This window comes from Anopheles arabiensis, chromosome 2, assembly GCF_016920715.1.
Source record: "Anopheles arabiensis isolate DONGOLA chromosome 2, AaraD3, whole genome shotgun sequence".
In the NCBI taxonomy this organism is placed as follows: Eukaryota; Metazoa; Arthropoda; class Insecta; order Diptera; family Culicidae; genus Anopheles; species Anopheles arabiensis.
Window position 1 is genome coordinate 59343947 of NC_053517.1, and position 21015 is coordinate 59364961.

The window sequence follows — 21015 nt, forward strand, 5'->3', positions numbered from 1 at the left end:
TTTTTTTTGCAGATATGGATTGAAAAAAAGTCGATCGTGAAGAAAAAGCTCGGCTACAATAAAAAAGAAATGCAGGACACCGGAGGTGGAAAGCCGACATTTAATACACTAAGCGAATTAGAAGAGCGTATTGCAGGTATCACAAATGTGCGAGAGATAACTGCCATATTCGACGATAGCATATGCGTTGGAATCAAGCAATCCTCTGCAGACAAACGCTAGGAGTTGAATCAACCGGGGCCATCACATCATTGCAAGGCTGTAGAACAGCAGGAACCATCGCACCTTAGCCATACTACCGATCGGCCGGGACCATCACACTATTCACAGACCACAGAACATCCGGAACCATCGCACCAAACTCATACTACTGATCAACCAGGACTACCACACTCTTCGCTGTCCACAGACCACTCGGAACCATCACACCATACTATAAACCAAGCAGAACCACCTCAACCTACGGATATCATAGAACTGCCGGAACCAATACATTCATTCATTCATTTGTATTTATTTCTTAGATGTTCATTAATCCTGAATTACAATTTAGTATTTTACATCGGTACCGGAGTTTCCATTACGCGATATTTCGTTGATTTTTATTGCACTTGGCATTGTGGACGCTATTCCTGATGTTAAATGAATTTGACGTATTGATGGAGGAAAAAATACAAAAAAACCTCTTAAATTGGCTATATTTTCTTAACTATGTACTAACTTATTCTTTTACAAACTATACTACGGGAACTAATTCATATTGGGATTTGCAATTAGGGAGAAAGAGAAAAAACGGTAGTATTTTCAAATAGAAGTATCATTTTAGATGAGGTTTTGTAGCGTATGTATGCCACTATTTGTGCATTTAGAACGATAATTAATATTGATTTTTTCTATAAACTCGCTAATCCTGTCAATTTTTGCTTTTCTATGAATAATGCTTGTACTGTACCAAGGCGGGAGATTTAGTATTCGTTTTAAGAATTTGTTTTGAAATATCTGCATTTTCTTTATATGTGTTTTTGCACGATTTGTATAACGATTTGTACATAAGAAGTTTATTTTGTAAATTCAATTTAGAGTTTCTATTAATAAATGGGTAAAGAATTCTAATCGCATTTGTGCCGCTAACTAATTTTTCTTCAATGTGTTTTTGAAATGTAAGCTTTTTATCTAATACTATTCCTAAATATTTTAAGGTGTTATTCCAAGGAATTTCGTTATTATTTATCATAAGTGAACTATTTGGGAGATTTCTTGCGCTTCGGCAAAAAATCCTCGTGAAATATATTGCTTCCGTTTTTCCATCGTTAATTTTTAGTTTCCACTGCTCACAGAAGGTCACATATTTTCGTATGCCTTTGTTGAGGCTACACAATATGCTATCGGGATTGGAACTACAGTGGCCGGCAATATAAAGTGGCCACTACTTACAATTTTACATTTTTTACATTTTTTCCGTGAAAAATGAAGTTATTGTACTGCTTTATTTTTTGAAACATTGTTCGTGATATGCTTAAGAATGCGCAGTACCATAACATGACAAAAATGAGAAGTTTGCTTCAAGAAAAAATATTTTTTCCAAAATTGAACAAAATCACTGTGCCAAAATAAAGTGCCCACTTTATTCATTCTACAGAAAATATTTTTCTGAACAAATATATCACCAAACTTATAATTTATATGCGTTCTTCTTGCATTCTTTACATGTTCGATGATCTTTGGCGTAATTTTTTCTAATTTTTAAAGGGTTATCTAGTTCTGCAACTAGTTTTTGCATCTGGTTCTTCTCAAGCGTTATCAAGAGCTTTAAATTTCAATTTATTTGTTTGTGACACCAGTTTTATCCACCTTCGCACATAGAATCTCAATCAAATTCTCAATGGAACCAAGATTTAGACTTCATGGAGGACATGCAAGGTGTTTCATACGATACTAGTTGAGAAATGTCTTTTGTATTGATTGTGTGTGTTGAGATGTTAGCCTGTAGGAACATGTTTTTAGTTTTCAAACCCCATTTTTTTAAAAGAAATATCCCAAAGTATTGATGAAGTAATGTTAAAAAAGATATCAGCTATAGTTGTACTTTCGATTCACACCAGTTTTTACGCTACTCCTAAAGATAAACACCCCCTAGCTATCACATTGCAATTTTCGTAATTTACTGCCCGTTAGATGTGGCGTCCTTCAACTTCCTCGCTCGAGCTACAGCAATCTAACATAGCCAATTGGCTTCAATATGATCAAGAACATACAAATATATCGTTAGATTGTTGAAAAACTGATATTTGGACAGATTTTGGATTTTGGCACAGTGATTTTGATCAATTTTGGAAAAAATATTTTTTCTTGAAGCAAACTTCTCATTTTTGTCATGTTATGGTACTGCGCATTCTTAAGCATATCACGAACATTGTTTCAAAAAATAAAGCAGTACAATAACTTCATTTTTCACGGAAAAAATGGAAAAAATGTAAAATTGTAAGTAGTGGCCACTTTATATTGCTGGCCACTGTAGATGAGCTGATAGCAAAATCATCAGCAAAGGCGTATTTCTTGACTCCTTTCATTTTAGGTATATCGCTTGTAAATATATTAAAAAGTATTGGGGTCAGCACACTGCCTTGGGGCAGGCCGGCAAGTGGTTTAAAGGGTTCAGAATGATAAGAATGAAGATGAACGGAGCCAGATCGATTCGACAAGAAGGATTTAATGAGAAGAATTAATTTGGGGGGAAAATTGTTGCTGATCAATTTGAATATTAGTCCATCGTGCCATACTGTGTCAAATGCCTTTTCTAGATCAAGTGTAACTAGTCCTGTAGATTTTTTAATATTTCGATTCGATGTTATAGTGTTAGCGAGTCTATTTAATTGATGAGTGGTGGCAAAATTGGCTTGAAATCCAAATTGGAAAGAAGGGATGATGTTATGAGACTTGGTATGAGAATCTAGCTTTTTTAATATGATCTTTTCGAAAATTTTACCCATACAGCTTAGTATGCTTATCGGTCTGTAATTTGCCGGAATCTTGGGGTCCTTTTTTGGTTTTGCTATGGGAATGATTTTCGCTATTTTCCAATTTTCGGGATAGTAGTTTAATTTTAAGCAGCTATTTAAGATAAAGCATAACAAAATGATTCCTTTTCTTGGTAAATGTTTTAGTGCGTTGTTACTTATAAGGTCAGTACCAATCGACTTTTTCGTTTTTAAAGTTTTTATAATTTTACTAGCTGGCCCGACAAACTTAGTTATTCAACAAAAAAAACAAATATTCCATTATTGCTTTGTTACTTGGGATTGTTGTATCGTGCCCGTATCCCCTCAGGATCCGATCATCGAGTGTAAACCGCCAGGAAACCTCACACCAAGTGTCAAAGTGCTGTATACAACACAACAACAATCCTTCTCTTTGTATGGAAGTTAGAAAATCTTTTTTCAAATTAAGTTTAGTGTAACATCTGAACGATTTTTAAGTCTTAAAACCTATTCTCATACCACCATAAGGTGTGTGCCAAGTTTCGTTGAAAATGATCCAGCCGTTTCGGAGTTTGCTCGCGACAAACACCGTGACACGAGATTTTTATATATATAGATAAATTTCCTTTGGCTTCACAAGATGAGGCGGATTTATATTTCCTCTTTCTGTATGATAGTTAAGAAACTGGGTTATTAAGGGGTCAATTTGTGCAGTTATTGGACTTGGATTGTTTGAAGTAGTGTTATTGGCATTCGCAAAATGAGCTTTTAATACTTCACTTTTTTCCTTTGGCGTGAGAAGTATTCTATCGTTTGCTTTGAGGTGACGAATAGAGGTAGAGAGGCCTTTGATTATTTTTATAGATGTCCATAGTTTACTATTGTTTATGTTTTTAGAAGTATTAATTTTTGTTAAATTTCGAGACCATGACATATTTCGGTATTGAGATATATCATTTTTAATTTGATTTGCTAGTTCGTTGTATTGATCTTTGAGTGTCAAGTTTCTTCTGTTTCTTTGCCATCTACGTCTTACTGAGTCTCGTAATTTGATTTTGGATTTAATGTTTTCAGGTAACACTAAAGTGAATCTAACTGGGTAGAATACTGGTATAGCATTATTTTGTGCCAAAGTGATTGTTTTGGTTAAGTACGTTACCATTGTATCGATCTGGAAGGTGTTAATTATGTTTTGGAGGTTTAGTGAGGTGAGATTAATACGGCTGTTAATGATGTTTTTAAATAGATGCCAGTTTGCTGCGGCATAATTTGGCATCCCATAAGGGGATTTGCTGATAATTTTACTGTCGATAGTTTCAAAAAGGATGGGTAAGTGATCTGATGAAAATATTTTTAGTGTACAAGGGGGAGTTATATCGATTCGGCCATTTGCAAGAATTAGGTCAAGTGTAGAAGGTGATCGTCTGTTACAGCTTGGAATATAAGTGGGCTCGTTGGGGCTATGAAGGGAAAAGGTTCCTGTTTGAATTACATCAAATAGGATTTTACCCATACTATTGCCTTTGATGCAATTCCACAAGCGGTGCCGGGCGTTAAAATCTCCGCAAATAAGTGATTGAGTTTTTTTTTTTTTTTTTTTTTTTTTTTTTTCGGACGGACTATTAAACTGTTTAACATCATCGCTTCGTCTTGGCGAATTGTTTAGTCCTGCATCACAACTGTTGTTTTTTCCTGCTCGGCTTAGCAGTGTTGTGCTGTGATTACGCGTGATTTCGCGATGGCGGCTATTTGCTTCTCGTGTGCTGAACCGCTAGAGGCCACCGGCTGCATCATCAGTTGTGCATATTGTGACGCTACGTTCCACCGCGGCTGTTGCAAATTGCCCCCCGAGCTGATTGACGCAGTATTGTCCAATGTCGACCTGCACTGGAGCTGCATTGGCTGCACTAACATGCTTAAAAATCCGCGCTGCCGTTCCGTAAAAGAAATAGGCGCCCAGGTCGGTTTCCAAGCCGCCCTCAACTCAGCTGTAGCAGCTATTGGCAAGCTCGTTGAGCCTATTGTCGCCGAAGTTCGCAGTGGTTTTACCCTCCTTCAAACTGCATCCACGCCTCACAATCGGAACTCTGATCCTCGACCAGCTACTGGTAGAAAGCGGAGGCGTATAATCGAGTATTCGGCATGTCCTGGTGTAAACAAAATTGTAAACAGTCGCGGCAACACCCTTTGTGCCGCGTCATCGCCAAACGCATACACCAACACCACGATTGCCGTCCAGCCGGCACCTACACAACCGCATGAACTGGTGGGAACCGATCCGTTATCATCACCGCTTCAAGCTGCACCTCGTGAGCCATTCACAGATAGGATCTGGATCCGCCTATCCCGCTTATCAACGGCCGTCACTGTGGAACAAGTGGTCGCTTCTGTAAACCGTCGCTTAGCCACCGATGACGTTATAGCGTATTGCCTGCTGAGAAGAGGGGTTAGTGTGGACAGCATGAATTGGCTTTCATTCAAAGTGAGGGTCCCGGCTATCCTTCGAGATGCGGCACTCACACCATCCACCTGGCCCGTCGGTATCGGTGTACGTGAGTTTTTTCAATCCCGTCAACACGACCACCAAACCTCATCTCCTATAGCCACCCGAAACCGCTTTACTACACGCACACCAGCTACTAGTACTGAACACCGCTACACCACACGCACACCAACAACGACTCACCGTTTAGCCGCACGCACGTCTACTCCACCTGATCCTGAAACAACATCATCACAACAGTGTCACCCCCCGGTGAATGATACCTTGGAAGCACCCAACTCAACACTTGTTTCTGGACCGCCCCAAAACCACCGTGCTTCATCTCCGCACCTACACCAGTCTACAATCGATCGCTTTTTTCTCAACTAGACGAAGTTCCGCTCATTGCACGCAACAAACACGCCAAGCCTCATGCTCTGACAACGCAGCTCAATTGACTAACCGTTTACCCGCTTTATCCAACCGCCACAATGACAACGCTACCGCTGAGTATTTAAGCTGCTATTATCAAAACGTTAGAGGTTTGCGTACTAAAACAAAAGAATTTCACTTAGCTGTATCGGAGGCTGACTTCGATCTCATCGCACTCACGGAAACTTGGCTTGTTGACAACATTCCATCTGCTCTTCTCTTCAACAACAACTTCTCTGTTTACCGCTGTGATCGCTCTCTCAGCGGCTCTAGCTCTCGCGGTGGTGGTGTTTTGCTAGCCGTTTCTAACGCATACGAGTCGATAGAATTACCTTCCCGTGATCGTTCTCGAGTTCGAGTTCTCCCGAGCGCGTTGCCTGCAATAATGCACATCTGTACGTCATGGTAGTATACATTCCACCGCAGCTTAGCTCCGAGATATCGACTCTTCGCTCTCTACATGATTGTATCAGCGGCTTCACTCTCACACTGAAGCCTTCGGATCTGCTGTTTGTTATTGGCGATTTCAATCAGCCCAGCATAAGCTGGTCCACAGCTGATCCTTCGTCCTCGCCAGCATACTCATCAATCACGCACTATGAACCAACTGCGCGCTCACTGGCCAACAACACCTTTGTGGATGGATTTAAATTTAACGGATTAGTGCAACTTAATCACATCAATAATTCGCACGGACGCATGCTTGACCTGCTCTACGCTAACAATGCTGCAGCTAAATTGTGTTCGCCTGTCTTTCCAAGTGTTGTTCCGCTTGTACCTCTTGACTCCTACCATCCGGCGTTAGACTTCAATATACGTATTAACTCGTCGACCCGACGCAATTCGACGACTCGACAAAACTCGACGACAACCGCATTTTATCGTTATAACTTTGCTAAAGCTGACTATGTGAAACTGAACGACATGATATCAATGTTTAACAATAGCTTTCATTGTTCCAATTTTATTTCACTTGACGAAGCAGTATGTTCATTCTCGTCCTTCATGCTGCAAGCCTTTGTTGTTTGCGTCCCAGTTCAGCGTCCTAAACCTAACCCCCCCTGGGCGGACCGCACACTCAAACGACTCAAACGTGTAAAAAGAGCTGCTTATCGTCACTACCAAACGCGCCGCTGCCAAAGATCTCGCTCGATCTAGTTTGACACGCACTCTTTATACTGCAGCTATAACAGGTTTCGATATCGCAGATATTTGAGTAAAATTCAACGTAACCTCTGCAGGTGGCCTGACTCGTTTTGGCGCTTCTACAACAGCAAAACAAAATCCACGCGTACACCGAAATCCATTACGTACAAAGGAGCAATTAACGCGCAATTGTTGCGCCTATTAACAACACAGGTGATTGTACATTCCTGCAAGACTGCATCGAAATTTTCTGTTCGTGGTGCAAGCGTAATGGACTGACTATCTGCATCGAGAAATGCTACTGTGTGTCTTTTAGTCGAAGCAGGAGCCCAGTGACTGGGACCTACTTCATGGACGGCACTGCAGTTAATCGACAGAATCATGCCAAAGACCTGGGCGTTCTGCTTGACTCTAGTTTGAACTTTAAACAGCATATCGATGACGTTGTAGCCAGAGGAAATCAATTACTTGGCGTGGTTATCCGGACAACTAATGAATTCCGCAACCCCATGTGCATCAAAGCTGTGTACAACTGTATCGTTCGTTCGGTTCTGGAATATTCGTGCGTAGTCTGGAGCCCAACTACCGCTTCTTCAATTGCTCGACTTGAGGCGATTCAACGTAAGTTCACGAGATATGCCCTACGCCTACTTCCCTGGCAGGATCGCAATAATCTTCCTCCGTATGCTGCGCGGTGCCGTCTTCTAGGCCTTGAACCTCTTTCGGTTAGAAGACGCAATGCACAGTGTTCTTTCATCGCTGGATTGCTAAATGGCTCTATCGACTCATCCCCTTCGTTGCATCGAGTCGATATCTATGCACCATCCCGAACACTTAGGTCTAGAGAAACTCTACGGCTCGCTCAACCCCGTTCCAGTGCTGGTCGGTCAGACCCTATGTTCCGCATGTCGGCTGTCTTCAACACTGTCTCGGATTGCTTCGACTTCGACATCTCAACTCAGTGCTTCAAGGAACGTCTCCGGCTTTTGCCGTGGCCGCAGTGAATTGCGATGCAAATCTTGTTTTTGCTATGTATTTTTTTTTTATTGAACTGTTACATCTTAATTAGGCCATACGGCCCGTTGAAGATTAATAAATAATAATAATAATAATAATAAAATCATGAAAATGTCTGCGCCCTTGTGTTCCGGCGTCCTCGTGAAGTTTACCGAGCCGAACCGAATAGTTGTGTTCGATAAACATGTGTGCGTAGCGGGTAGCAGCATTTGTACTGCTTACCTGCCGTATGCCGCTGTGATACCGAGCGAGACGCATAGACAACGCATCAAAAGGACATGTGTAACCGTGAGGAAATTTTTCTGTGTCTCTTTTGCCTTGTCCTTGCCTTTAGATCCTGATGAGTGAAGCATGCGTACCTTTCGGGGTACGTTCGGGGTATAAGCTCTATCTCTCTCATGTTAACACGTTGTCTGCCACGTCAGCCACTATGTGGCTGACGGGTTTTTTCCGATCGGGCCACGTCAGCCACTATGTGGCTGACACATTACACATTGTAAAAGACGTGTTACAAGAGATAAATTTGCACGTATTTGATCGGTTCTTTCACAATGCTTTTCTTTCACGGTTATTATTTCTCAAAAAAATGATTCAAATATCAAAATGAGTTTCTATTATGTTTTCATAAATAAATGAGAATGAGAATGAACAATAATTAAAAGATCTTGGAGTTCATTTATTCATCCTTTACTTTTGATGCATAATCTTAAAACACTCATCACAAAGTTCAGGTTGATTGGGACAGCTTGGACAATACGTAAACGATCTTTTCACAGTTTCACGTGCCTTTCATCGGCCCATGCTTTGCCTTTCATTGTTGTAGCATCGTTTGCATGCGCGTACCAAAGCGTTGGAGCCGGAATGTCACCGACTTTTGCGAGATGTAAAGAAAGGGAAGGGAAGGGAGGGGAGGGGGGGGGGTTCCAAGAATGAAATTCCATGGAATTAGCCCAACAAACGACATTGTGGAGCGACTGAGACAACAAAGAGAATTGGTGAATTTGATTTAAAAGAGAAAAAATGCAAAAGCAAATGCATTCGTTTCAAAGAGTGATTCCGTGGCCTGACGGGGCAGTTCAGTGGGCATGTATGGTGGCAGACAACGTGTTAATGGTGAAGATAGAATCGTATGTCATCGGCTCTGCATTCGGGCGTGGGCAGGCCCGTGGACGCCGTTTGTTCGCAGGCACTGAGCTCATGCGAGCGAACACATCTTCGATAATTTCGCCTATTTCGTCTATCGCGAACATGTCCGCTTCGGGTGTATGTGTTCTATTTCGCTCGCTAAACAAGCCGGCGTAGGTAGGCGTTCTGCTACTCGGTGAAGCGATCGTTGCCCACCGGGCACCAGCACTCAGAGATCCCCAAGTAGCAGAGCCGAAGTTTTTCAGAGATTTTTCTGTGTGCCAAAGCGAGATGCCCTGTCTTCTCTCTCTAGATTTTGGACAGCAAACCGCCGCGCGTGTAGAGGTGTGTGCGTGTGACGAAAAATGATGGATGAAAAACTCTGGTCTGAAGTCTTTCGTTGGTCACACACACTACCAGCATTGCATCTACCAGCGGATTGTGCTACACCGAGTCTACCCATCTCTCTCGATCTACCATGATTTTTTCTGCTATCGCACTCATCCGGGAGTTAGGCATCCTCAGTCTGTCCAGAACTTTCGTTGTGGAAGGATGTGCGGGAGTGATATGCGATTTCTTGTGTCCCCTACTTTCCTTGTTTACGTTTTGCGCAGTGTTGTTTCTTCTTCCATTGTGGAATGATTTATCCTAGCTAACTTGTTGAGGTAAGTTTCTTGATCTCATATTTGCTGCAATGTACTAATTCAACTAATGCTTATCGGCTTCTAATTTACAGGTGCATGCGCCATTCATCAACGCCTACGTGTTGGCATCATCAACAATCTTCAAAGTGGGTGACGGAAAGAAATTGTTTTCCAGTTTTAAAATATTAAGGTAAGTGTCGCTATCATCATATACGTAAAACAATCCAAAGTAATACGTACTACATGCATTAATTATTGGTTCATTTTTATTGCCAGCGTTCAGCACAACTCAGCCACAAAACAACGCACTGGATTACGCTAAGAACCTGTCGAAACGCGCGCAGCCCCCGGGTGCAGTAGGAGAAAGGAAGAACGAGAGGAGAAAACTAAAGCCAGCGCGCAGCTCGGATGGTACCCCGGAGTGTGAGTATGCCAAAGCACGTGTTGGAAGGGAGAGAAAAAGTGTGGAATAAACCGCATGCGAATGTGTGCATACAGCAAAAATAAACATGTGTGCCTCATCATTTCTATAAGCAATCCGAAAAGGGGGTGGAGCAAACACATTGGTATGCGTGAGGTGCAGAAGAAATCGGAGCGTTATAGTATGTGTGAACGCGATCGTTCGGGTCGAATGTGTCTATGTGTGCGTGAAACCACATTTACACTTCTACTGCAAGTGGGTACGTAAGTGGGTCCATATGTGTACGACACGATCCCATACAAAACTTCGGCTTTTGCGGACTGGGAATGCACGCATCAGAATCAAACAGTTTTGGGGTTCCCGCACGCACACACACACGCGCACGCACGCATGCACGCGCGTACGCGAGAACGCACCCCCGAACGCGCGTACACGCACGATCGATTTCCGCTACCTTATCGGTAGAATTGCTGGCTTAACTTGTAGCGCATCCTCATCCAAAGCACCGTGAGGGGAGGGGGATCGCGGCATGATAGAGTGGACGGTCACTTTCCCCGCGTTGAGTATGTGTCGCGACCCGAAAACTCGAGACAGATTTTGGCACATAAAAAAATATTTTATCGCTACTATAGATCGTGCTACATGATGCTTAGAAGGTCGTTGAAGCATGAAACATGTTCAAATAAAAAAAATATTAGATTAGTGTTAGTCGTTCTCCTACGCTTGTTTGAAATAGGCTTCTTCACCCTCAACTGGCAGGGGCATCGAATGGTCTCATCAGCAGCGGCACGAAATAAAATAAACCATCAATACACCGATAACACTTTGAATCCCAAAATGAACCAGCTTCTCCCGCATCGTCAAGGTCACACACACGAATAAAAAAAAGCTATACCCACCAAATACAATACACAACCGCAATGTACAGATATACCAACGCATATACACAATCAGCTGACGGCGAAAGGCACGGGCAGAAGCGCAAGTAAGGCAAGGCAGGGAATGGGCGCCAATATTTTTTGAATTTTTCGGCCGTTTTTTTGCTCCGCCGTCTGAAATAGTTCATCCATTTCTTCAGCAGATGGCGCTCGTTCCGCACCTAAAAACTGCAATAAATACGCTGGCTATCGTAGTTTTGGCTGAAGTCTGCGTATTTTTTTGCGTATTTTTTGACGCAAAACTACCCGCTGCGCAAATTCGAGCAGTTTCCAGCGCAGAAAATTTACCAAAATCTGCGCTGGCCAGCGCAGATTTTAACCCGTTCCCCGCGCTGGACTTCAGCGATTCCTGCGCTGGGTCGAGCAAGTTTAGTGCCATCTGTTGGCGAAATGGACGAACTATTTATGGCGGCGGAGCAAAAAAACGGTAAAAAAATTTAAAAATATTGGCGCCCATTTTTTTGTCCGCTTCTTCTCCCTCCCTCACCCTGCCCTGCCTTACTTGCGCGTCTGCCCGTGCCTTCCGCCGCCAGCTGATTGGCTGTTGCGGTGTATGCGTTGATACTCATATATGCATTGCGGTTGTGTATTGTTGTTGTTGGTGGGTGTTAGCATTTATTAATTTGTGTGTGGCCTTGAGACGATGCGGGAGAAGCTGGATTGGGATTCAAAGTGTTATCGGTGTAGTGATGGTTTATTTTATTTCCTGCCGCTGCTGATGAGACCATTCGATGCCCGTGGCAATCGAGGGTGACGAAGCCTATTTAAAACAAGCGTAGGAGAACGTCTAACACTAATCTAATATTTTTTTAATTTGAACATGTTTGATGCTTAAACGACCTTCTAAGCATCATGAAGCACTGTGTATAGTGACTTTAAATTTTTTTTTTTAATGTGCCGAAATCTGTCTCGAGTTTTTGGGTCTCGTCACACACACACACACACAGCGCGGGGAAAGTGGCCGTTCACTCTATCATGTCGCGATCCCCCACCCCGTCCGGCGCTAAGGATGAGGATGCTACAAGAAAGCTGAACCAACCGTTCTACCGATAAGGTAGCCGTAATCGATCATGCGTGGAGGGGGGGGGGGTGGTGGGGAGTGCGTGCTTGCGCGACTTCGGGGTGCGTGCTGCGTGCTGGGTGCGCGCTTTCATGCTCGCGGCGCGCGTACGTGCGTGTGTGTGTGCGTGCGTGCGTGCTGGCGTGCACGCGTTCATGCATGTGTGCGCGCGCGCATGTGTGTGTGTGTGTGTGTGAGTTTGCGCGTGCGTGTTTGTGTGTGAGTTTGCGCGCGCGTGTTTGTATGTTTGTGTGTGTGTGCGTGCGTTTGAAAACCCCAAAACTATTTGATTCTGATGGGTACATTTTCATCCGCTGCGGCTACAAAGTCCATGCATTTTCGAACTCGCTACCTGAGAGACAACACAACCATTGGCATTGGCATCTTTGCGATCGGCTCTGCTGTTGGGGGTATTAAAAAGACTTAGATCTAAGCAAACGTGCGTGTGATTTGTTGCACAATTATTTCTAATTCAGCTAACGGACGCAAGTGGAAACAACATTTTGAATTGAATCCATGCAAAAGAGGATTCTGGATTTGTTTATTACGGTGCGCGTATGGTGCTGCACCTGTCCGTCCAGAATCTGGTGGCTTGTTGGTTTGGAGTAGTTATCATGACGCCGATTGACCGGCAATGCCTTGGAATGGGTTCGGATCGGTAGGTTCATGTTTTGGTCGAGTGCATTCCGTGTATTTGTCTCGTGACAGCGGTAGCCCGGCAGCAACAAAGTCAAGACAAACTCTTACCCTGGTGTGGACTGCTACGCTAAGTTCTTTTTATTATTATTATTATTATTATTATTATTTTTATTATTATTATTATTATTATTATTGGCGTAATAGCCAACACGATCATGCCGGCCTTTTCAGGACTTGAGTACCACGTAGCCGGATAGTCACTGTAGTGACCGGAGGAGGAAATACGCTTTTCGGATCTCATTAATACGCCACGCACTCACAGTATATGTGTTCCAGCTGACAGTTCTAACTCAACTGACGATTTATTTTCTTCAATTCCATTCCTTGTCCTTCTCTCGCTGTTGATACAACTATCCATCTATATCCTTTTTTCTCATTTTCTCTCTCACTCTCTTCCTCCCATACCTTATGATCCCTACAGTCACCTTTTGCTACGGCGGACGGTTCATACGCGGTTAGAACCCACGACGGGGGTACTGCCACACTGTCTCCTGCTCGATGTATACGCTGCGGGCAGGGGGAAGGATGGACCTCCACGATAAAAAAAACACCGTTGTAGCATATCTGCTATACAAAACTTATTATAATACACACTATCAGCTATAGACACATTGTAACACACTTTGGAAAGCCAAACCACACCATTGTAACACATTCATTATAACACATTCAGTAAATCAGATCATACCATAGCACCGCAACCGGAAGAGTTCAGGCCGTCCATTCAAACAAATAACAGATGTGACACACTTATCAAAAACAACCGAAACGCACAACATAAGCAGGAACAGTATGTAACCCAAAGCAGGAACAGTATATGCATTAAACCCAAAACAGGAACTTAGTGACAAGAACAAACCTTTCTTGTCAACAAAAGACAAACGTAACTAGCTGAGTGAAAACAATAACTTTCCAACATAAAACCCGGAACCAAATGTGCGAAACCCTTAACTTCATTTGAGTATAAATAAAACCAATTCCAACCGTGGCAAGTCAGATTCGTTCGGACTGTCAAGATAGGACATTACGCTGCCCAAAAATCTTCGCCTTCCAACTTATTTCAAGAGTTTAGTTATGTCCCCCTTCCCAAGGTAAGGCTTCTAAAACTCCAACGTTTCCAGTAAGGGAAACCTCCTAAAGGTTTCTATAATCGCCTGGACGATCAAGTGTCGAAAAGTCCGCTCGAACGAAGTTTTATTCCACCTCGGCTCATGTCAGCGAAACACTGACCTACCGCGACGGTACTCGAAGTACAGTTGTACGATCATCGCATTACACCGTCATGAACCAGCGGCGGACCTAACGGTAGGCGGACTAGGCGGTCGCCGATGATCTCTACAAGTGGACAGAGTATTACCCAAGTAGCAGAGCCGAAGTTTTTCAGAGATTTTTCTGTGTGCCAAAGCGAGAGGCCCTGTCTTCTCTCTCTAGATTTTGGACGGCAAACCGCCGCCCGTGCAGAGGTGTGTGCGTGTGACGAAAAATTATGGATGAAATACGGGGGAAGCGGGGTCTGAAGTCTTTGGTTGGTCACACACACATGCATCTACCGTTGGATTGCGTTGAACCGAATCTACAGATCTCTCTCGATCCACCATGATTTTTCTGCTATCGCGCTCATCCGGGTGTTAGGAATCCTCAGTCTGTCCAGAACTGTCCCTATGGAAGGATGTACTGAAGTAAGGTGTGGTTTCTTGTGCGACGCTCTTTGTTCATTTACGTTTTGTGCCGGGTTCCTTCTTGCTCAGTAATGGAATGATTTATCCTAGCAAATTGTTGAGGTAAGTTTCTGGCTGTGTGCTTGTGCAGGTACATTCAACTAACCCTTGGCGTCTAAAAAGTTACAGGTGTGTGCGCTATTTATCAACGACTACCTGCTAGCCTCGTCAACAATCTTCGAAGTGAGCGACGGAAAGAAAACGTTTTCCAGTTTTAAAATATTAAGGTAAGTTTTGATCTAATCCTATGCGCTAAACTCTCCTTAGTAATACATACTACTTACATTCATTATTGCTTCATTCAGCCCCCGGTGAGGACGTCATTACTTAACAGAAGCCGGTTCAACACGCGCAGCTCCTGTTCATGACGTCATCACTAAACTGAAGCCAGCTGAACACGCGCAGCACGGATGGTACCCCGAGCGCGGTAGGAGGAAGGAAGAACGAGAGGAGGAAGAACGGTAAATTTGGAAGGGGGAAAGCGTTCTGCGGTCTACACAGCGGGAGTATGCCAAAACACTTGTGGGAAGGGAGAGGGATATTATTCAATAAACAGCATGCGAATGTGTGCATAAAGCAAATGTGAACAGCCTCATCATTTCTATAAGCAATCCGAAAAAGGGGGTGGTGCAAACACATTGGTATGCGTGAGCGGCTGAAGAAACCAGAACGTTTAGATGTGTGCGTGACGGATGGTTCGGGCGCCTGTGGCGAAGCTCTCGACAAGCCTGCAAAGGAGAGCTTTGTGGAGAGCTTTGGGTAACGACCAGAGGACGCAAAAACCGACAGCGGCCTGTGTAATCTGAGCTCCCTACAAAGCTCTCCACAAAGCTCTCCTTTGCAGGCTTGTCGAGAGCTTCGCCACAGGCGCCCGAACCATCCGTCACGCACACATCTAAACGTTCTGGTTTCTTCAGCCGCTCACGCATACCAATGTGTTTGCTCCACCCCCTTTTTCGGATTGCTTATAGAAATGATGAGGCTGTTCACATTTGCTTTATGCACACATTCGCATGCTGTTTATTGAATAATATCCCTCTCCCTTCCCACAAGTGTTTTGGCATACTCCCGCTGTGTAGACCGCAGAACGCTTTCCCCCTTCCAAATTTACCGTTCTTCCTCCTCTCGTTCTTCCTTCCTCCTACCGCGCTCAGTTTAGTGATGACGTCATGAACAGGAGCTGCGCGTGTTGAACCGGCCCTCACCGGGGCTGAATGAAGCAATAATGAATGTAAGTAGTATGTATTACTAAGGAGAGTTTAGCGCATAGGATTAGATCAAAACTTACCTTAATATTTTAAAACTGGAAAACGTTTTCTTCCGTCGCTCACTTCGAAGATTGTTGACGAGGCTAGCAGGTAGTCGTTGATAAATAGCGCACACACCTGTAACTTTTTAGACGCCAAGGGTTAGTTGAATGTACCTGCACAAGCACACAGCCAGAAACTTACCTCAACAATTTGCTAGGATAAATCATTCCATTACTGAGCAAGAAGGAACCCGGCACAAAACGTAAATGAACAAAGAGCGTCGCACAAGAAACCACACCTTACTTCAGTACATCCTTCCATAGGGACAGTTCTGGACAGACTGAGGATGTCTAACACCCGGATGAGCGCGATAGCAGAAAAATCATGGTGGATCGAGAGAGATGTGTAGATTCGGTTCAACGCAATCCAACGGTAGATGCATGTGTGTGACCAACCAAAGACTTCAGACCCCGCTCCTCGCGTTTTTCATCCATAATTTTTCGTCACACGCACACACCTCTACATGGGCGGCGGTTTGCCGTCCAAAATCTAGAGAGAGAAGACAGGGCCTCTCGCTTTGGCACACAGCAAAATCTCTCAACAACTTCGGCTCTGCTACTTGGGGACAAGGGCCCCCGGAAAGATGGTCGTTAGGGCTCCGTGGCTGGAGAACCATTTGCACCTCCCCTCCCCCCATGGCGACAACAATTTTAGGGCCTGTGACTAATGATCGTAGGGGTCCCATGGCCACCCCATCCAGGATGCTGGTTTTACAATCAGGTTGCGTTCTTGATGCTGGTGGAACGGAAAGTGCGAAAATCAGCGCCGGGCTGAACGTGTCAATGCGAATTAGAGTTCTGCGCGATGCACAACAAACCCTCCTGCGTAAACTAGCGATTCCTAAGTCATTTTTATATTGCAGTGTTTGAACTCATTGCGATTTTTTGGTTTGATTTGGGAAAATGCAACTTCATCGCCGCAATGTTTGTTAACGGCTTTTAAGCGCCACAGCAACTCATGAGCATTGACCACACGCGAGAAAGAGATAGCGCTATGGTGGGAAAAAGCACGGACGACGGCTGACAGCGATTGGCCGTCTGACGCACCAACACATCCAAACCTTCGGCAGCGCGCTCAGGCGAGGGGTATGAGGCGGAGCCAGGGACGTGTAGCTCGACGAGCTGCTCGAAAAATTTGCCGTTGGAGAGAAAAGGAAGGCATGATAAAATTCTCAGAACACCATTAACGCCTTCCGTCGCTTTGCACAGCGGGTGCTGTGGTTCAGTTGTAAACAAACCTGCATCTGTAGTGGTCATAGCAGGAGAGGAAATCGGACCAGGCTGCGAGTGCATATCTGTAGTGGTGGTTGATATCGGAGCGCTTATTCCGGACCGTGAGAGTGGATTGTGATAGCTGTCTACAGCGAGAGTGGTAGGGTAATCGTGTGCGAGTTGATGTATCGAGTTAGTATCGATGACGGCGCGTGTTTTGGGATTATGATTGTTGTTGTTCCGGTAGTCACGAAACTCTCGGTATGTTAGGGGGCGTCCATAAATTACGTAACGCTCAAAGGGGGGGGAGGGGGTTCCCTGTAGCGTTACGGTTTGTTACATAGGGGAGAGGGGGGGTTCACATTCTGTTACGTAACGTAGTACAATCCTATCACTGGTCACTGACAAATGATCGCCCACCTGGGTAAGTTTTGCACTTTTATTTATTTATATCTTTTGATAGGGAATACGAACTTGACATTTATAAAATACCAAAACAGAGGTTTGACAGAAAATTGCCATGAAAAAATCCACCGTGTAATACAGGTTTAAGAGCCGTGTGTCTCAGGTAAAGACTGTAGTTTTGAATCTTACCGTCAACAAAATTCAAACAATTACATGTCATTCTACGCTAAACGCATCGACCTGTATATTATTGTTGGTAAACAACAGTCGTGCGGTGCTGTCAATCAGGATTAGTTGGATAATTCGGCTGCCTCGATCATCCGGACCACCCGGATGATCGAGAAAGGGAATTCGTAACGTTACGAGACAGATAACGATTAAGCGATAGTAGCGAAGAAACAGGCAAATAAAGCGCAGCAAATTTTTAATTGTCCCTTCAAAAAGGTGTTCAAAGATCTATTTTTTGTTTAGCAGTTTCGCTACTCTTGTTACATCCGTAACAAATTAAAAATTTGGTGCAAGTTAGAGTGTGAGAAGTGCCATGGAGGGTGAATATACTCCGGAAAGCTGTGGTGACCAGCAGGCGCATCGAGCCGATAGCGACCTATTGGCAGGATCGACACCGAGACGTGGAGGAGTCCACAAAAGTGAGACGCCGACGATCCTGAGCCCAGCAGCGGGGCCATCGAAGAGTAGAAGAGAGGATCCCCTGCAGGATGACCAGCGTATGGAACCGTTGGCGTACTCGACACTGCGACAGAACGGCGGTAGGAGTGCGAGTCCACCGGGGGAGCCGAAGGATGCCTATCTAGCTTCGTGGTACGAGCTAGAGATGGAGAAACTTCAGTTAGAAAGAAAAGAACTGGAGGTGCTGAAACGCGAACTCGCGCTACGCGAAATGTCGTTTCGGCAACGGGAATCAGAACGGAAGAAAGTGGACGAAGAATGCGAAGCCCCCGTCTTCCGAACACAAAATGGGGACGCAGCTGGAGGTCATCGACACGACAACGTTGGTCGTGCGATGGCGCCTGCACCACCATTTGTCGAACAGCACACAACCATTCCGACCCCTACTATGTACCGCGAATACGCCGAGTGGAGAAATGCGGTCGACCGATCGTACCAATTGGGTCATCCGTCAAGGATTGCTCAAACCCGGTACGGTGATGCTACGAGTGCAGGGCCTAAAGCTGGTACATCGCAGTTCACCACGAGAAGGGGGTTCGACGTGACAGCGTTGAACGACAGTCAGCGAGCAGCACGGGAGGCGACAAGCCGCGACCTGCCCAGATTCAGCAGGGCAGCGAAAGAGTGGCCGCTGTTCATCTCATCGTATGAATCCTCGACTGAGTTGTATGCGTTTCTTATGCGTTTCTTTAATTATAATTTTTTTATCTAACTTTCCTTTCATTAAGTAAACATTAATTTTAATTTAACATTTATTAAAACAACTCTGCATACTTTATAAAAGCAATCAAATAAAAAAATTAAACCCATATTTTTTGTATTTGTTGATGCAAAAACCAAATTAAGGGGGGGGGGGGGGTGTTCGATCATGCGTTACGTAATTTTGGAAGAGGGGTCTCCTCCAACGTTACGTTTTGTTACGATAGGGGGGGAGGGGGTCAAAAAATCCCAATTTCAGCGTTACGTAATTTATGGACGGCCCCTTAGAGCGGAGGGCCATGTCTCAGCCCAGGCTGCAAATGTCACATAAAAAGGCGCCTTTCCGCAGTCTTTCGGGCGCCCGTCCGGCTACGAAAAGGCGCCTTTATAACGATACTTTAGGCAGTATTTGACAGAGTCCGCACACCTCAATGTATATATGGCTTGGTTTTTGTGTGTGTTTCGTGATGATATGTCGCCCTCACACTGTCCAACAAAAAAAAAAAAATTAAATAAAAATTAGCTGTCGTATGTTATTGCCTTTCTGAAGTCCCTATGTGCACTCCCCCCTCTGCCCCACGTTTTTGCTCACTGTACTTCCTGTAGTTGCCCTGCATCACCATTTCGTTCGTTGCTGCTGCCGTGTGATATCGTGTACAACCGGGTGTGTGTGTGTAGAGTTGTTTCGATGAGCATCTTTTTCATGGAAGGCTTTGTTGGTCCGCATCAGTGTTGAACTTCTTCCTGTAGAAATAGTTAGCATTTGCATCGCAGAGTTTGTGGTAACAGCTACGGGATCCCCGAGAGAGGCCATCGTTTGTGTGGCAATAAGAATACACACAATACGCGAGCTGCACAATACGCAACATGGAGAAGTAAGTGCGTAAGAAGATTCGAGATGTACAAAACAATAACACTTTTTTCATGCATTTTTAGCGCAAAACGACCTAAGCTAACTTTGAAAATGATAGATGGGAAGTGTGTTATGGTGGTATCGAAACCACAAAATAATGGTAAGAATTTATGTTTGGTCGCTAACGCATCCTGCAATTGTATAATGAAATGTCATATTAAAAATGCTTTTATACCAGATTCAACGACTAGTGCTGCCAAACCGATTTTGCACGAGCAGTTGCTGCAAGAGCTAAATGCTCCGCTACATTCAGCCACGACTTCGGGTAATTCCAAAACGGCATCTTCTTGTTCCATCCCGGGCATGCCAAACAAGCAAAAACAAGTACAATGTAAGTTAAAGCCAGTAGTTTTAGTAAATTCATAGTTTATCATATTAAACTAGCTCAAAACTCTAATATGGTTGTTTATATTGTTTAACTTTCAGATAAAGTATCAAGATCGCAATCAATCGGGACTCAAACGATGTCTGTTGTTGATGACAACTCGTGTCTGAATATAATATTAAAAAAATTGACTGAAATTCAATACGAACAACAACAGACGAATAAAAAGCTAGTAGACATGGAAAAACAGATCAAGCTGATGCGTTCTGAGCTAGATATAGTAGCTGATCGAGTTGCTCCTAGCGTAGGGATTGTACGTGCAACTAGCTTTGAATTTGAGCCTGTTGGTACCAAAGACGAACTAGACGATCTGGAGCTTAAATTAGTAGACAACGATTTTAAAAATAAGATGGAAACATTTGTGGATGCCCGGCTACCTACAGATAGTGTGGATGCGCGACTTCATGCAAGCATGGATATCCTTTTCAAAAAAGAGTTTGTGGTCAATATCAGTTGGTCTGGTATAGGTCATCCAAACCCAAAAATTCCTTTCAATAATTATAAAAATATATTAAAATTCTATAAATATATAGGCACTTGTCAGGGACTTATCCCTACGGACCAAAAAATAAAAGAAGTTTTACAAAATAAGTTTAGGCATAGTAAGCAACGGTTAGAATTAGTAGGATTAGTGAAAACTTCGCATCATAGACATAAGAAGTATTAATCAGTTAGGAATAGTTTTAGTAATGTCAATACTTATAAATGAACTATTAACGAATTTATGTACATACTGAAAAAACAA

At 43.8% G+C, this 21015-nt stretch overlaps 1 protein-coding gene, 2 long non-coding RNA genes and 1 pseudogene across 4 annotated transcripts; all 4 read left to right on the forward strand.

Moving 5' to 3' along the window:
• The first annotated feature begins 4689 nt into the window (after positions 1-4689).
• Positions 4690-6008, forward strand: LOC120896608 (annotated as a pseudogene).
• Positions 6009-9525: 3517 nt separating this feature from the next.
• Positions 9526-10332, forward strand: LOC120896610. Its single transcript, XR_005738444.1, has 3 exons — positions 9526-9845; positions 9917-10014; positions 10101-10332. It is a non-coding gene; the product is annotated as an uncharacterized LOC120896610 (long non-coding RNA).
• A 4299-nt stretch (positions 10333-14631) lies between these two features.
• On the forward strand, positions 14632-15256 carry LOC120895161. 2 transcript variants are annotated; one of them, XR_005738294.1, is made up of 3 exons: positions 14632-14723; positions 14784-14887; positions 14966-15256. It is a non-coding gene; the product is annotated as an uncharacterized LOC120895161 (long non-coding RNA). The 2 variants fall into 2 exon arrangements; XR_005738293.1 differs by having other exon boundaries at positions 14790-14887.
• A 4261-nt stretch (positions 15257-19517) lies between these two features.
• On the forward strand, positions 19518-21005 carry LOC120896699. Its single transcript, XM_040301032.1, has 4 exons — positions 19518-19847; positions 19909-19985; positions 20064-20216; positions 20312-21005. The coding sequence occupies exons 1-4, from the start codon at positions 19840-19842 to the stop codon at positions 20935-20937; spliced, it is 864 nt and encodes a 287-aa protein (XP_040156966.1). The 5' UTR covers positions 19518-19839; the 3' UTR covers positions 20938-21005.
• The last annotated feature ends 10 nt before the right edge of the window (positions 21006-21015 follow it).

Excerpts from the sequence above, each read along its gene's own strand:
- LOC120896699 (XM_040301032.1), top strand. Across the intron at positions 19,986-20,063 it reads ATCGAAACCACAAAATAATG|ATTCAACGACTAGTGCTGCC; the intron begins GTAAGAATTTAT and ends CTTTTATACCAG. Across the intron at positions 20,217-20,311 it reads CAAGCAAAAACAAGTACAAT|ATAAAGTATCAAGATCGCAA; the intron begins GTAAGTTAAAGC and ends TTTAACTTTCAG.